General features: G+C 41.9%; 1 protein-coding gene across 1 annotated transcript; it reads left to right on the top strand.

Annotated features, from left to right (window-relative positions):
- Positions 1-9,762: 9,762 nt before the first annotated feature.
- On the top strand, positions 9,763-15,529 carry BAG3 (BCL2-associated athanogene 3). Its single transcript, XM_010284175.1, has 3 exons — positions 9,763-10,109; positions 12,171-12,551; positions 14,214-15,529. Exons 1-3 carry the CDS (start codon positions 9,822-9,824, stop codon positions 14,985-14,987), a joined length of 1,443 nt encoding a protein of 480 aa, XP_010282477.1. The 5' UTR covers positions 9,763-9,821; the 3' UTR covers positions 14,988-15,529.
- The last annotated feature ends 611 nt before the right edge of the window (positions 15,530-16,140 follow it).

The following is a 16,140-nucleotide window of genomic DNA, read 5'->3' as shown; positions in this document are numbered from 1 at the left end:
GGAATGTGTGTATGCTTTGGGAGCGGTCATTGAGAGAGAGAGAAATGCTTCCAGAGGTGAATATAGAAAATTGCTGGGTTTTAGCAGTTCCTGTCTAATGTTCAAAGGAAAAAAAACCCTCCAGTTTATGGTGACAGAAGTTGCGTGTAACTGATCTCGTACAGCCATTTGTCAGAGCCCTGAGTTAAGAATATCTGCTGGAATTAATGGACAGCTTCTGAAATAATTTAAGTACCTGGGTATTTCACAGGGATAGATACTATTTAGCAAAAGAATCTCAGGATCAGGCCAAAGGCAAGTATTTCTCTTACTAAATAATGTTTTCTTAGCTAGACAATACCAAAGATGACAGTTTACCCACTGACACTGAATTTCAAATCCAGCAGTTATTTTTGAAAGTGTTAGACTCTTGGGTTTTTTACCTAAACAGGTAGCAAGGACGAAATCACAAATGTAGGCAGAAAGAGAGACTAGATATGAACAGCTTTCTGATTTCCCTTATTCTCAGTCTAGCTCCAGTGAGAACTTGAGGATTTTAGCTTTTGCAATTCTCCAGTTGCTTCTGTCTGCCTGTGTCAAACTTCACACACCTTTTCAGAGATTATTATAGAAAGATCAAACTTGTACTGACTTTATCGCTGCCTTGCTTTCAGTGAAATCAGCCAGTGAAACTAGCAATTTTTTTAATCACCTTTATGATCGTCTTTAAATAACCCTTACACTGTATCTATCTATATTCTCTCTCTGAATGTTTGTTCCCTTTCTGAAGAGACCTAGGCAATGAAATGAGGTGTTATACCATAAGTGAGCAATGAACGGAGCACAGGTCTAAAGCTAACTGAGCTTTTTTAGCTAAGTAATATAGCTGAGACAGTATTAATAATGAAGTGCCATTTTTCTGGAATGGTTCATTTCTATCTTCTCGTTTACACTGATGCCAAGCCTAGAGTATCCATGCTGACTGCAGTAAACTGTACTAGATGTATAATCGGGTAAAACGAGAAATGGCTCTTCTAAAATTTTAACCATGACAGAGACCTATTAAATTGATGGAACCAGACTTTGATTTTGCATTTAACTATGTATTTTAGATGTGTTCAATTCAGATGGCTTTCTGTTATTTTCTCATTCAGTCTGGCTTTTGTTTTACCCACATGAAGGACATGTCCTTCCTCTGCGTGTTCAGCTCTGCTATTTGTATGAAAGCATTGCAGTATAAGGCTGGACGAGGGAGACCTTCCTGAGAAAGAACAGAAAATCTCTTACTGTACTCCAGTGAGAAATAAACCATGACTTTTCAGATGACTGAAAAACATTAATTAATGAAAAGATCAAAACCTCTTGGTAGTCTAATGATTTTTTTCCAAGTTTCTAATTAGTTAATAGTAAATCATTCAAAGGTCAAGGTACAGTGAACATCATGAAGCATGTATATGCATACTTTCACTAAAAAAGTGTTTACTAGCAATGTCACTGTTCTTCCTGTCACTTCTGTGGTAGGACTCTTGATTTTGTGCGCTTGTCTATTGTTTCTGTGTTAACTTATGCTCAGCATACTTCTGCAAGATTGTCTTGTGTTAAATTGCTTGCTTGGTATTCCCCAAAGTGCTGATAAAAATGGGTTACGTTTAAAGAGGAAAACAGGAACAAGGCTTGTATCAGTATTTATTGATGTCCCTTCCATATGTTGTTTCCACATGCACTCAACCCAGTGGGAAATACTGCAACTAAAAATAGACCAAAGGAATTGACTGTGCTGAGCTTCACTGAACTAGTATTACAATGATCGATTGCTCGCTAATGCCTTAGGTTTGAGATAAAAGCTGTAGCAGCCAGCCACAAAGTCTGGGAGCAGTCATAAAAGTGATATATTTATTGGTTGCAACAATGACTGCACAGGCCTAAACAAAGGAGGAAGAAGCCATCTTATCCTCTTACTCATGTCTTTGTTGGTATTTGGGGAACAACTAACTACACCTATGATTCCATCCTCACCCTTCTGGTTATTTCATGACTGTTGCATCTCTTTTTTTCTCTGCTTCCCCAAATAAGTCTTAAGTCACTCGATTCCCATCTCTTTAGCAGTGAACTTATTTTTGAGCGCTGACTTCTCACGTTCGAGTTGACTGAAAAATTCTTGGTAGACCAAATTAGAAATTGCATTGAAAGTTCAATACAGCCTGTCTGAAACTCTGTGTCTTTTGTAGTGGTTTGCATCAGTGGAAGGGAATGAAAGACTAGGTAACAATTTAGGTCTCTCACCTGCAGTGTTTTTATGTTACTTATATGCCTTCTGTCACAGTCTGGTGTACAGTTCACCTGTCCCTTAGTAAATTAGTTACTGGATTATAAAGGTATTGCATATAAAGCGTACTATGTAGGAATTGCAGAATTATCAGTAGGGCATTTTTGGAGGGTTGCGTACTGGCTTTGTCCAAGTTCCCTGAAGCTGCTTTGTGTAGTTATTTAAAGCTCCCCTTGGTAGACATGGTAAACGGAGTTAATTTATGGAGATACCAATTAATCTGAAAACAAGGGGTGGATCAAACTGGAAAGAAGAGGAAGGAACACGAAGAAATGATGCTAGAACTAGTGCAGCAGTGTCTGGGCAATCATGCAAGAGGAAAAAGGAAGGTCTTGCATGGTTCTGTGTAATTCCTGACACAGCGTACGCCTTATCTAAAGGAGAAAGGAAGAATACTTGTGCCAGGTGGCAACATTCTTACCTAGGAATCATATTTTTAACACTTACATATACACAGACAGGACTTTTCCATAACCACATGGCAAAAATAGAATTGTTCCCTCTTGAACCATCATGATAAGGCACGTACCAATCCAATATGCTTTGGAGTACATAGACAATATCACTCTGTAGGTACCTGTCTCTACCTTTTTCAGTGTCAGCTATGCCTTCTCTTCATGCCAAGTTAAATGTAAATATAAAATAGAAGAAATGGCTTGTTCACACAAATTACATTAATTACAGGTGAAACATGTTGTATCTTCAATTATGTTGCAGAAGCTATTGGTTTGATTCTTTTTATTTTTCCATCTTGGTTTTACAGATAGGAAAATGAGACATGGGAAGGTGAAGCGACTTGTCTAACATAGCCTAGTAGGTTGGGTAGCACAAAAGTATGTTTTTATGGCAGATGGCAAAGCCTTATAATTGATAAATGGGGTGCAGTGTAGTGAGTGTTTTTATAGTTTTGGAAAATCGCTCTTTAAGGAAGTGAAGTCAGAAGACTGCCACGTGCAAAATGAAATTTAGATGAAAATGTGGACCCTGACTACAAGCTGTAAAATTCACAGCTGTTGCTTCAATAGTTAGCTACTTATTCCCCTTTCTTATGGGGCATTGTTTTACTAAATCTTGAGGCTTGTACTTTCTTCAAATTCTCAAATTTCTTCAAATTTCTTTCAAATTTCTGGCTCTCTGCTAATAGCAGGAGAGCAACAGGTTGACCACCTGCTTCTTAGGTAAGCAGGCAGTGAACAGAAATAACTGAATAAAGCGTGTCATTCTCATCACCCTTGACAAGGATATTTCTGTTAGTGCTCTAAAGGGCTTTTCTTTAACCCCATCCGTTAAAGCTGAGAGGCTGGCTGGTGATACCAGCTATCTCCTAAGAGCAATCCACTCTTCATAGCAGTCATGGCTGCTTTCTCTGAACGTGTTCAGTTTGGCCCACCGGATGCTTTCCGATGCAAAGGCATTTTAGCCTAAGAAAGAATCATCTTAGTGATCAAAAAAACCAGTTTTAGTTCCTGAAACAAGATTTGTCTGTCAGAGAGCCAACATATTTGTTCCAGGTAAGGTGCTCTGTTCTGGAAAGCTTAGGATTAGATTTCTCCTTCAATTTTTAATGATGTTTGTTTATTTCTAATGACATCATTGCACTTAGCATACATTAATGTAATACTTGTATAGTACAGCACGATAATTACAAGAGAGAACAAAAGGCCTATTTGCCTACACATGTGTATGTTAGGAAATAAAACTCTGCATTCAACAAGTTAAAACATCAAAAGCAGCTTGGTGTTTAAATGGGTTACATGATGTGACCGACATGAAGTTCTACTGAGACAGCTTATGAGACTAAGCTTATTCATGGTTTCCTTCAGTCATTAGCTAATGATATCTTGCTCAAATGCCTATGCGCTCAGTGTATATATTTAAGCACAAATTGTGAGTAAAAGAGAGAGAATGTAAAAATCTTCAGTGGCTGAAGCATGGCAGTAGGAAGTTAGGGGTCAGTGCTGACAGCAAATCACTCTCCACCTTCCCACTTGTATAGTTCTCTGGGAAGTATTAATGAAATGTACTTTATGGTAATGTTTTACTATTATTATGCTTAAACACAAAGCACGGTTGAGAAACTTTTTAGAAATACTTGGATATGCAGATTTCTATTGGTAGCAAAGCTAGCGTAGTAGTTTTGATTTATCTAGTTAATGCAACAGAAAGAAGAAAAGGTCTGACCAAAAGTAAAATACAAATGAATATGGAATCCAGTTCTAATGGGGAAAATTTTGCCTTTCCGTGATGTAAAGTGTTTGTGTTTTTTTTAATAAATAGAATTGGTACATCATTCTTAGATTTGAGTATTAGGTACTGCTGTCCTTTGGTTATTTGTAGCAATTTCTGATAAATAGATTTGAGTATACATGCAAAGGAAACTTAGTTGTTGTATTTCAGTCACTCGTTTTGGTTTCATTGTTGTATTTGGTCCTGAAAGAGCAGAATTGTACTACTCCCTTCTTCCTAAACATATAGGACCCAGGCTTAAAATAATGGGAAGTGTGCTCTCAAGTCACGTTTTGTCAAATACCGGCATTTACTCAGTCATCTGAGCAACCAGAATACTCTTATTTTCATGATGCTCTTTACAGCAGCAGCTTAAAAGTTCAGAACCATACCAGTCAGTAGACCTTCAGTTTGCATACAGAAAGAGATAGTTCATCTCTTGGTAATGTTTGTGAAATTTGCGATCCTTTGCTAGATGATATTTACAAAACAAGTAAAACTTAAATATTTGCATTGCTGCTCTGCAAGAGCTACAGAGGTGCTACATGTGTGTATAATACATACATGCTTTAGAGAACTGAATTTACTGTACTACAAATAATATCAGTAAAAGTCAAGAAAAATGCAAGAGTGTGGTGGCAGCAAAACTCTTTAACTTCTCTTTCTGCAGACCAATTCAGTAAGAGGAATGAAAGATGTGTTACGCAGGCAGTCGCAAAAGGGAGAGTCCAAGTTTCATACAACTATTCAAGTAATCCAGCATGCATACAGAGTATTTTGACAAATTTCATTCTATTGGTACAGCCATCTGGATGACTTCAGTGGCAATTTGCTAGCATCAGCAGTGGCCAAATCTGCAGGTTTCTGTGTTTCAGTATGGAATAACTTGAGCAGTCACTGGGGCACGTCAGGAGTTGTGCCATTGTCCACCCTAGATAGATAGTACAGTGGTACTGGGAGTTCAGTTGCACGGTTATCTTTTTCTCTTGCTGTCACTTTTTTCATTCTGATGGCACACAGTGTTGGAACTCACTTAAAATCCTCAAACTTGTTCAGATTTTAGCGTCACTCCTGACGGTGCCCTTCCCATGGGAAGCCAAGAGTAGGTTGTGAGGGTATGAAGTGTTTTTTCCAGTTGCACAACTTGTGCTGGCTGCACCTTTATTTATCATGGTGATGGCCTCACAACAGAAACGCATGTCCTCGTCCTGAGAGGTGGGAGAGCTGTCCTTCTTCGTGAGCTGATCTCCCAGTGCGGCTTGGCTGTCCCACTCGCAGCTTGTTCAAAACACAGCGATGCTTTTTTCTCTTAAACGTTTGACTGGTGATGATGACTCCTTTACACTTGCTTGGTACCTCCTGAAATGGTGGATCAGGTCTGTGCTTCTGGCGGTGTTTCAGGCTTCCTGAAGTGTAGGCCAGGACTGCTGTTAACATTTCTGAGCTGCTCACGGGAGCTTTTTTGCATTTTTTGTGCTCTTTCCTTTTTGGGGATTCTGTCTCTTAAATGTAAAATAAATGTGTGATCACAGCTGGGATTCCTGTAAGTGCTGATTGTCAGTCCTGCTACTGATGGGAAAATTCATTGATATTCTGTTGCTTATAATTACTCTCAATTTTATTGTCAGAGAACTTCTTGTTTCCTTGGATAAGGGCAAGAGAAATTTACTTCATTTTTTTAAATGCAGAAATCTGAGTTGCATTTGTGTTTTTTATACTTAAACTGGGAAAGATGATGGACTAAGGCTTAATTAATTTATTGGACATATTTCTTTCTGCAGATTTGTGTTAAATGTTACCCGAAAAAGCCCAGAACTCAATGTTTGTTAATACATTGACAACTTTTTTGATAGAAGGCAAATATAAAACAATAAGTGGCCATTTTTGGTCTCCTGGATGTCCTGTCCTGCAAAACAGGAATTTAAAGCATTCGGAGGGAATCAACAAATATCTTCTCTGTAGTGTTAGGATGAGAGTTTTCCAGAGCTCGATTCTGTTCCTCCCCCTTGCCCTAGTGTCCCCAGGCACACCTGAGCTTCTCCTGAAGTCTGCTAGAACCTGTTTGTCCAGGCTGGAAATGCAGGCTTCCTTGCACAAAACAGAACTGCTTTGGCCAAAAACCTGACTATGGGGGTATTGGCATCCACATGTACTCACTGTTGTGCTGGATCCTCAGTAAAAATGAGCCTGAACCACTTGCAGCCATCTGCCTGACCCCAAGGCTACTTAATTTTTGGTCAACGTGCTGTGGCGTCATGCCTCAGTGCAGGGTGTCTCAAAGCATGCAGATTGGACATGTTCATGGACATCTGAAACGGTGGGGAGAAAGGGAACGGGAAGGAAGGATGAATGTTGAAGATGTGGTGATACAACCTGGCTAAAATAAGAAACTGTTCATAGAGTTAAATATTAATTAAGTGTTGAAGAGAACAGTGTAGATCAGGAAGAGCAGTTGTGATGAGGGTACTTTCTTAAGCCTCTGATCTGTCTGCCTCAGAGCTACTGACAGTGGGGGTAAAAAGGGATGCTGCATTTGTTCCTTTGCTGAGGACTGCTCCAATATGACTGTACTGTTGAGAGACACACACAAGTCTTCTGTGGTTAGCAGACCTGACTACAGGAGGGAAAAAAAGCCTGGAGCAAAGGACCAGCTTGAAATGCGAACTTCCCAAAGGAGCAGCACAGGTTGTCTGAAGCAGTAAGAATCAATTATGAATATGAGAGTTTATGATTATGACAAATTATGAGAGTATAGCTTATGCTGTAGGTCTTAAAGAGGGGCCAGTGTTTCCATTTAAAAGAAGTATTAAACCTGACAAAAGTTTTACTTCAGATATAAACTGAATGGTTTGAAAAAGCACTCTGGCCTCACTTTTCTTTGGTTTTGGGCTGCTGCTTTTGTATTTCTTACCAGGGCTTAAGTTGCAGAGGCAGATTTCTCAGGCTGCTAAGATGGTTCAAAACAAGGGCAGCCTCAAGGGTCTGAAAATGAAGACAAGGGAGGGGAGGCCCGTGGTCAGACTCCTGGAAGGGGGTTCATGGAGGGTGAGGGCAGTGGGACACTGTCCATGTTGAAGTCTTGGCAAGGATTTATCATTGTGGATTGCTCCAGGAGATTGAAGGGCTTAGCCCCAAATGGAGCCGTTTAAAACATTGCAGACCCTTAAAATGCCAAGAGAGGAGCTGGCAACTGATCACTTTAGGCAGATTTGTTGCACACCCAGATGGAGTGGAGCACCTGTGGGGTGAGAGCCTTCTCATGTCAGGGCATCTGTAGGTGCTGCTGGGCCACCCAGCTCCTAAACCCTTCCCAGCCCTGACCCTTCCCACGGGGGGAGTCTGACAGCGCTGGAAGTGAGTGAAGCTCCTTTTTATAGCCGTGGGAGCCGTGCCTGTAGGTGGGGTGGCTGTGAACGCTCGGGTTACACCCGCAGCCTGCCGCCTGCTCGCTCCGTCAGGGAGACTGTGCCGAGCAGCTGGTGCACGCCGGGCGCAGGACGCATCGAGTCAGCGCTGAGCGGCGAGGTGCTTCTTCCGACTGTCGAATCATCAGTTTCCCTCCTTGCTCGGCAGCCTGCTCGGCTCCGCTCGCCCGGCGGACATTTGGCTCTGACTCGACCTCGCATTGTTGCTAGCTGAGCACACCTCCAATTTATTTTTCCGGCACACGCAGTTTGTTGGCGTAGCTGCGCGTCCCTCCAGATCCCGGGAGAGATGGCTGCCGGGAGTGCTGCGGATTCGGCGTTATGCTGGTAGAAGGTGAACTGGCAAATGCGTGTTGGTCTTTGGGGTCCCGAAGCCCCTAGACAGCCTGCGTTCAGCAGAGGAATGTGGTTTCATGGTAGGGTGAATTTAAAATGACTCATCTGTCGGCAGTGGAGCCTGGTGCAGACTTTGGCATGAGATCATCCTTGTTCTTCAACTGGAAAAGCCAACTCCAAATTACTTCTCTCTGCGAACTTTCTAGGCCTGGCTCTCCTCTATGCTTTCAGAATTTTTCCTTTGTGGAGGTTTTTTTTAATGAGTAAAAGGAAATGCAACATCAGGCCTCTGACTTTGAACTTGTTCCTTTCAGTACTTGTTATCTTTATTTTATTAGCTTACCTAAATAGCTTACCTAATAGCCTTTATCCTCTGCAGTTTCATTGCTTACAGGAATTCTCAGAAATTACTTGTTAAGGAGACACTGTCATGTAGGAAGAACACTCAAAATTTGGTTGGTAAAAGAGATAATTCTGAATGAATTAGTACATTAATGTGTATAGAAGCGACATTAAATATTTTTGTAGCTTAAACACCCCTTTAAAAATAGGGTTTCCAACACTTGCACCATATGTCCCCTTATTAAATTCTCCTCTTACTGAATAATGACATTACCCCCTGAATGACAGAGGTGCTTGTTATATGATCTGACTTAGAGATACATCTGGAACTTGGCCCTCGTGGGGCCTCAAAATAGAATGACCGATGCAGGAAGAACTTACTAGAGGACTTGTGAGGGCTCTTAGTACAAACCACTTCCACCCTTGCCAGAGCTTTGACATTGTCCAGTGAGCATACTTGGGCAATGCAGGGATTTAATTTATCTTGCTTTTTGGTGTTTTCTTTGTTATGCTATCCTGTCTTCCCCTCCCCTGTCCCTCAATATTTATTCAACCAGATCCTCCACTAGCTGAAAGTGAATATATTCTCAGTATACGGCATCAGCACCCCTTTAGATGGCCAGTGGGAAGAACACCACCAGTAAACATTGTGCTTCTGATGGGATTAGATCCCTGAAAGTATCTTTTCAGATGTTCTCTATAGCACGGGGCGGGTTCTGAGAGGTGCTAAGGAAATGCCTCTGGTCCTGTGGGCACTTTTTTCAATTGGAGGAGCTCCATCTGAAGGGGGTGGGCTGGTGGCTAGATGCAAGTAATGCACGCTAAATAAGAAATCCTGTTGTAATTAGGCAGGTATTTTAAAGCCTAAGCTCATATTTATGAGAAGTGAGGGTGAAAGCCTCATACATACATGGATCATTTAGCTGCTTCTCTTCCTTTGCCCGCAGATCTGGAGTGTTAGCTCCTGCTGCTAGCTGCCCTGCGTGGACCCAAGAGGGTCTGAACTTCTCGTATGCAGCTGATGCCCCTTTTAGGATAGACCTTTAGGGCAGCTTTTTCTTATCAGGTGTATTGAGCGGAGCTACCAGCAAGTGCTATGTGATGTTTTTAACTTCTAGGAAGGCCAGTCATCAGCAAACGGTCCATCTCGTGATAGCCCCAAGCAGCCACCAGCAAGAGAAGGAAACATGGGATACCCCAAGCTCCGGGCTGGCTATATCCCGATTCCTGTCATCCACGAGGGCATCGATGGCAGACAGCAGCACCCGTGCTTTTCTGCTCCGCAGCCCAGTGTGCAGCGATACAAGACAGAAGCTGTGCCTACCACAGCACAGGCACAGCCACCTCTAAGGGGGGCCTATGCCGGCCCCGAGTCCCCTCCAAGGGGACCGACGGAGGCTTCTCAGACGGATAAACAATGTGGACAGACAACGGCAGCTGCAGCAGCCCCAGCGCCGGCCGCACACGGACCTGAGGTAACTTGTCAGTATTGCTGGGGTGTGTTTGCGTTGGTCGGTGCAGCATTTATGACCTGAATGTCACACGGGTAGTTTACCCTTCAGAAAGCCAAACTTGCCACAGGATTACATTTTCCCAATACTTCCAGGGTATTAAAATGCAGAAGCGCGCAGTCACGGCAGCATAAATCTGTAAGGTTTTCCTTGCGTTGCCCGCTTTCGTTCTGGAATGATTTACGTGATGCATGTAGATGGCTTCTGCGGAAAGGGAGCCTCCGAGCCGTGCAGGTCCCGCAGCGGGGGAGGATTGTTTTGGGGTTTATACCAGTTCCCCCACAAGCAGAGGAGACGGGCAAGTCTCTTGTGTTCTGGACCATGAGTCAGAAACCGGAGAACAAATTGGGAGAGGAAAAATCAACTGGCCAGTTAGCTAACAACCCAGGCCATTTTAGAAGTTGTACGGCTGTGATCTTTGCTTTCCTATTAAACATTTCAGTTGTATTAAGCATATAGATCTACATATATAGCTTTAAAAATTAATTGTAAAGTATTTCTGTCATTCAGTGGCATACTTTCAAACTATGAATTTTTTTTAAAAAAGTCACCCTGCTGGCTTTGCATTTCCAAAGGTAGAGGTTTGGTTTGCCTGTTCTCTCTAGAGAATTAGTAGAATTGGTATTCTTGTAATATATGGAAATATCAACCTAATTTTTATTCAAAGATGAACAGGAAATTCAACCTTCACCAAGCTGAAAATATATCACGTCTGTAATTCAGCAGTGGTGGCTCTGAAACCTGTTTGGAGTCTGATCAATGTAATTAAAATTCTGTTAGCAGGTTTCTCAGCTGACTTGACTAACAATGCCTTGTCCGTGCAGTGCCAGGACAAGAGGCTCAGCTTCTCCTTCCCCCAACGCCGTACATCCTGTTGGGAATACGCTTTATCTTGTACACAGAGTGGCTTCAGGAATATGCCTACTGTGCCTCTTGCCAAAAGTCCTCTGAGATAATACCGAGGACCTCAGAACTTGCTGTTACAAACTCAGGCAGCACAGTGTGGGTATCAACTGACCAGAGCCTGTATTGTGCCTTTAAAACCCACATTGACACGGCCACCAAGTAGTGGCAGTGCTGGGTACCGTAACACAAACCAGTATTTATTTATTTAAAGTTGCTGTTAGCTGGGCAGCTGAGCAGCTCACCTGCACCAAAAGAGGGGTCTTGTTCCCCTTCTCCTGCCTTGCCTGCCCTCTCTTGCCTCTGGCTGTGCTGCCCTGCTCTGGTCTGGCCTGGGCTGTCAGGAAACTTTTTTTTTTTTACTCAGTGAGTGAAACTGGTCAGAGAATAGCCTGCCAACTGCTGGAGTTGGTGCAAAGTAGGTGAGGTGATGGATTGGCATAGCAGGACGAGGAGGGAGCTGTAAGCAAATAAGCTGCCTTTTCCCAACCTGCAGCCCCACATCCTGGAACATGCTGGGAATGGAATTCTGCAGCGAGCCCGGTGCTCGCTCCTGCTAACAGCAGGTCTAAGCCAGTGCAGCTCTGGCTGCTGGTGCCAAGGGGCTAAGGTGTTGGAAGGTCTTGGTGGGGGAAAAGGGGGCATTAGCCACATGTGCACTGCCATAGCCTGCTGCAGAATTATATGCTTAAAAAAAAACCCAAACAAAAATCTGTTAGTGCGAGCGGGATCAGAAGTCTAAAAGTTGTGTGCCTCTGTTAGGGGTTTGTTTTTGTCTTCAGCTTATAATTTGTTTGCTTAACTTTTAGTTTGCCTCAAATTTAACAGGTTTAGGCAGGAACAGCCATGCAAAAGCAGCAAACATTGTGATTGAGCATCCACTCCCTGCTCATTTGAAGGCTGGGAATGCTGTAGCTCAGGTTTCTACTTGTTATAATGATGCTCTCTCAACTTCTGTGGCTTGTCTAGTGAGGCCCTTGGCCAAAAAGCCAAGGAAGTGGATCCCTTGTGTGCCGGAAACACAAGTTCAGTTTCTATGATTATCTCCTTTTCATTTCTAAAGAGAAAAGTACGGAGAACAAAACAGTTAAAATGTAATAATGGATTTTGTTTTCCTGCCAGCCTCAATCTCCTGGACCTTCTGATTCTCCAACGGTTTCCCCTCAGTCTTCTGGCAGACCCAATGCAGGAAGCCATCAGCTTCCTCGTGGTTATATCCCAATTCCCGTGATCCATGAAAACATCCAACGGCAACCAGCGCAAGTCTACCATCAGGCACAGAAGACACACTACCCTGCCCAGCAGGGCGAATACCAAGCCTACCAACCAGTGTTTCACAAAATTCAACCAGATGAGAGAGAGCCTAAGACAACGCGAGCACAGTCTCCGTTCAGAGTGTCTCAGAGGGGTTCATCGAGCCGTGAAAGTTCCCCGGCCAGAGTTACAACCCAGATACAGCCCCCAGCTCCCATCAGAGTGCAGACTGTTGTAGACAGACCCCAGGTACGTAGAAGGGGAAGGGAATTATGTGCCAGGTATTTTGTTCAGTGTGGCTAAAGCTGCAAAATTAGCTTGTATTAACAGGTATATGAAGGCATGTAAAGCAGTCTCCATTTCTGGGTTTACACGAACTGGGAGATAGTGAGGTAATGTTAGCAGCAAGCTACCTGTCCACCTATCAGGACTGTGGAGTCTTTGGATCACTAAAATATGATTTAACACACAATTTGATTTTCCTCTCGTCAGAGTATAATTTGGTGTAATTACACTGAGGTCATTGTTGCATTATGTCTGTGAGAAGAAAATCAGGTCCGTGGGATCTATGGCATCTGTGTAAATACACCTCATTGATGTCTCAGAACCATTTAGGATAGCATCAGATGCACAAAGTAATTTTAGTTACCAAGAGGATCAGCAAAATCTAGTCTTAGAGCTTTTTATTTTTCCTACATGAAGCATGCTCTTGCCCAAAGAACATGTTGCTTGTTGAACACTTTCCATGTTAAAATTCTTACTGAAACTACAGTTAAAGACTACTAGGGATTTGACAACTGTGAGTGTGTGGAAGGGAGTATGTATAAAAACAAGCCTTGATTTCCTCTCTGGAGAGAGTTTTTGTTGAAAATGACAGGAGCAGAATTAGGTTAATATTTTTTTGAAAACCCAGGTGCCAGGACAAAACAGTGAAGACTTCAGATTTAATGGCATATTCTAGGTTATAATGTTAACTTGTTTTTACAGGTGAGAATTTGAGCTCCCTAACCAAATTTTATTTTTAATGGGTAAAGCAGTAACAGATTGTTAGTGCAGACAATTACTAGTAAGTAATTGGTTTAAATATAAATGTAGGTATCTTACTTCAGCTCTCTAAATCCATGAGAGCTGAATCTAGTACCTTTCCAAAATCACTGTAAATGTGCACAAATAAGTGAAGGGGGTGGCAGGGGAAGGAAAACACAGATCTCAAGAATTCTAAGTTTTCCGCTAAGAAACTAATCTCAATTTCAAGAGATTTCTGATTTGATGACTCTTTAGATCTTTAGTAATCCCAGGGATTGTCTCTAATCACTGTGATCTAAGAAGATTGACATAGTAACCTCTGCATCTAAATACTCTAAAGATAAAAATCAGTAAAACTAAGCACTAGGGGAAAAAGGAATCTCCTAAAAACAGGAACAGGATAAGAATAGTCCAAAATGTGATTAAAACTCAGCAAAATAGTTAGCTTTTCAAGAAACACCAGCTCTCAGTTGGTGACACACTGAGATGAAATCTTGACCATACTGCAGCCAGCTGTAACAAATCTTACTGACTTAAGTCAGGTGAGGGCTTTGCTCTAAGGTCCTGTCTTATTAAACTACTTTTAGGGCTGATTGTAGTGAGCATGGGCAGGATTTGGTGGGTTGAAGTTTAATGTCTTTGAGTTGATTGGTGCTTGTAATCTGCAACAGCTTGAAAACAATAACTGAACTCTTCAGCACAGCGCTTTTTTTTTATTTTAAAATGGCAAAATTCAGCAACGCACAGGGAAGATTAATCATCTGGTGTGTGCAAAAATTGCACTTCTAGAAGTACAGAAAATTGGATGCTAGGTTACTTGTTCTTTAGAATGAAATAAGGAGCATTGTTCATTGTATCTCAACATAAACTTGCCTTGCTCGCCAGGTTTCTCAGCAACAAGTCCCACCTCAAGAGCCACCAAGACCATCCCCACTGCCTGAAATCAAACCTGAAAACAAGGCAGTCCCACCACCTGAAACTGAGTCACCATCACCATATATCCCAATTCAGGTCACCCACCAAGAACTGGATTCTAAACTACCACCCCAGAAGCCTCCAGCCATGGCAGAGAAAGCTGATAAAAAGGTTCCCTGCCCAGCTAAGATTGTTCCTCCACAGGAAAGGCCTCCTCCTGAAGAAGTGGTGACACCGAAGACAATGGAAATGGGGGAACCTCAAAAGCATCCTGGTGTTTTGAAAGTGGAGGCAATTCTGGAGAAAGTACAAATGCTTGAGCAGGCAGTCGACTCCTTTGAAGGCAAGAAAACTGACAAAAAATACTTGATGATTGAAGAGTATTTGACCAAAGAGTTGCTAGCCCTAGACTCAGTGGACCCTGAGGGTCGTGCGGATGTGCGCCAGGCCAGGAGAGATGGTGTAAGGAAGGTCCAGAACATTTTGGAAAGACTTGAACAGAAAGCAGAAGATGTCCCAGAACCAGTTCAAGTTGATGGACTTCAGCCAAATTTGCCAGAGCCTAAGCCACCACAGGAAATCATGGAGATTGAACCTGTGGTAGTCAAGAGCAAGGGAGATACCAGTAATAAAGATGCTAAAGAGGATACCAAAGTGGAAAGACATCAGCCTGAAACTAAGGAAGAAGTGTTTACTAATCTCACCACCACGACAAACACATCTAATAATCCAACTGAACCGTAGTCCCATGCTGAAATTAAAATCTCTCAGACTTTATAACTTAAAGTGTGTTTAAGTGAATTTTAAGTTGCATGCATTTCCAGAGCTCTTTTCAACTGGTTTTTAATCAACATAGCAGCTTGGGACACAGTAAACACTTTGGGGGAAGGAGGGAGTTAGAAAGTAATGCATTTATCCTTTATTCTTACACTATGTAAAAGACATGTTTCAAAAATAAACCCTGTATATTAATGACTTTTAGATCAGCTGAGTGGAAGAGAAACCAAACCAACCAACTACTTCAGGGTTAATACTGATGCGTGTTGTTTAGGGTGTATTCTTTTGCAGGTGATTTTTGTAAAATCAGTGGCCTGCATTGTCAGAATACCAGTCCTTCTATAAGTGTAGCCACTCTTAAAGGTAATGTTTTTATTTTTAATGTTCACCTTTGGGCACTTTACGTAATGATGGATAGAAAGTGTGTAAGAAACTGTAGGGATATTTATATGTGTGTAGGACTTTGATGCTATATTTTAAGAGGGAAATAAAATAATATAGAAGCCTAACTTAGTCTTGTGATTTTATAAGCTGGAAATGTAAGGGCAGTAATCTGTTTCAAATACACTCTTCTAAACATAGAGATTTCTTTTAGTTGTAGTTGAAGTATGACAGCTGCTTTCTCATCAAGACTAAAATATGTCTGTCTTCATTCACTTGCTCCCTTTTTATGTATCTGATATGTGGATTGAGGAAAGAATTTGGCTTAGCTTTTCCTTTTTATTTTTTTTTTCTCCCTATGCTCTGGGAGTCACCATTTAACAGAAATGTTTATAACATTAAGAAATCCATATCTACGGCTGTTGTCTTACAGAAATTTCCTTTACAGCATCTTAACTTGTTCTGCAAAGTCATTATCCTTTTACTAGCAACTACTTCTGAATTTGCAGCCAAACATACTTTGTATTCATAGACCCAATACGATTAAGAGGTAGTCCTCATTTTGTCAACAGTTTAAGCAATACTTTGCTAATCACTTAGAACAACCACAACTTACACTTAAGCAAGGGACATAAAACATACTTCACGTAAAATTCAAAGCAGCAGGATCAGACCACTGTAGAACGAGTGCAAGGGAAGAAGGAGTCCTAACCAAACTCCAGAAGTTACCTTTGACTTG

The sequence above is a fragment of the Phaethon lepturus genome, unplaced genomic scaffold (assembly GCF_000687285.1).
Source record: "Phaethon lepturus isolate BGI_N335 unplaced genomic scaffold, ASM68728v1 scaffold26253, whole genome shotgun sequence".
In the NCBI taxonomy this organism is placed as follows: domain Eukaryota; kingdom Metazoa; phylum Chordata; class Aves; order Phaethontiformes; family Phaethontidae; genus Phaethon; species Phaethon lepturus.
Note: the sequence above shows the minus strand (reverse complement) of the source record. Positions and strands in the feature narration are given on the sequence as shown.

Coding starts and splice junctions, on each gene's coding strand:
- BAG3 (XM_010284175.1), top strand. CDS start 9,822: ATGGGATACCCCAAGCTCCGGGCTGGCTATATCCCGATTCCTGTCATC. Junction 10,110..12,170: donor CGGCCGCACACGGACCTGAG/GTAACTTGTCAG, acceptor TTTTCCTGCCAG/CCTCAATCTCCTGGACCTTC. Junction 12,552..14,213: donor CTGTTGTAGACAGACCCCAG/GTACGTAGAAGG, acceptor CTTGCTCGCCAG/GTTTCTCAGCAACAAGTCCC.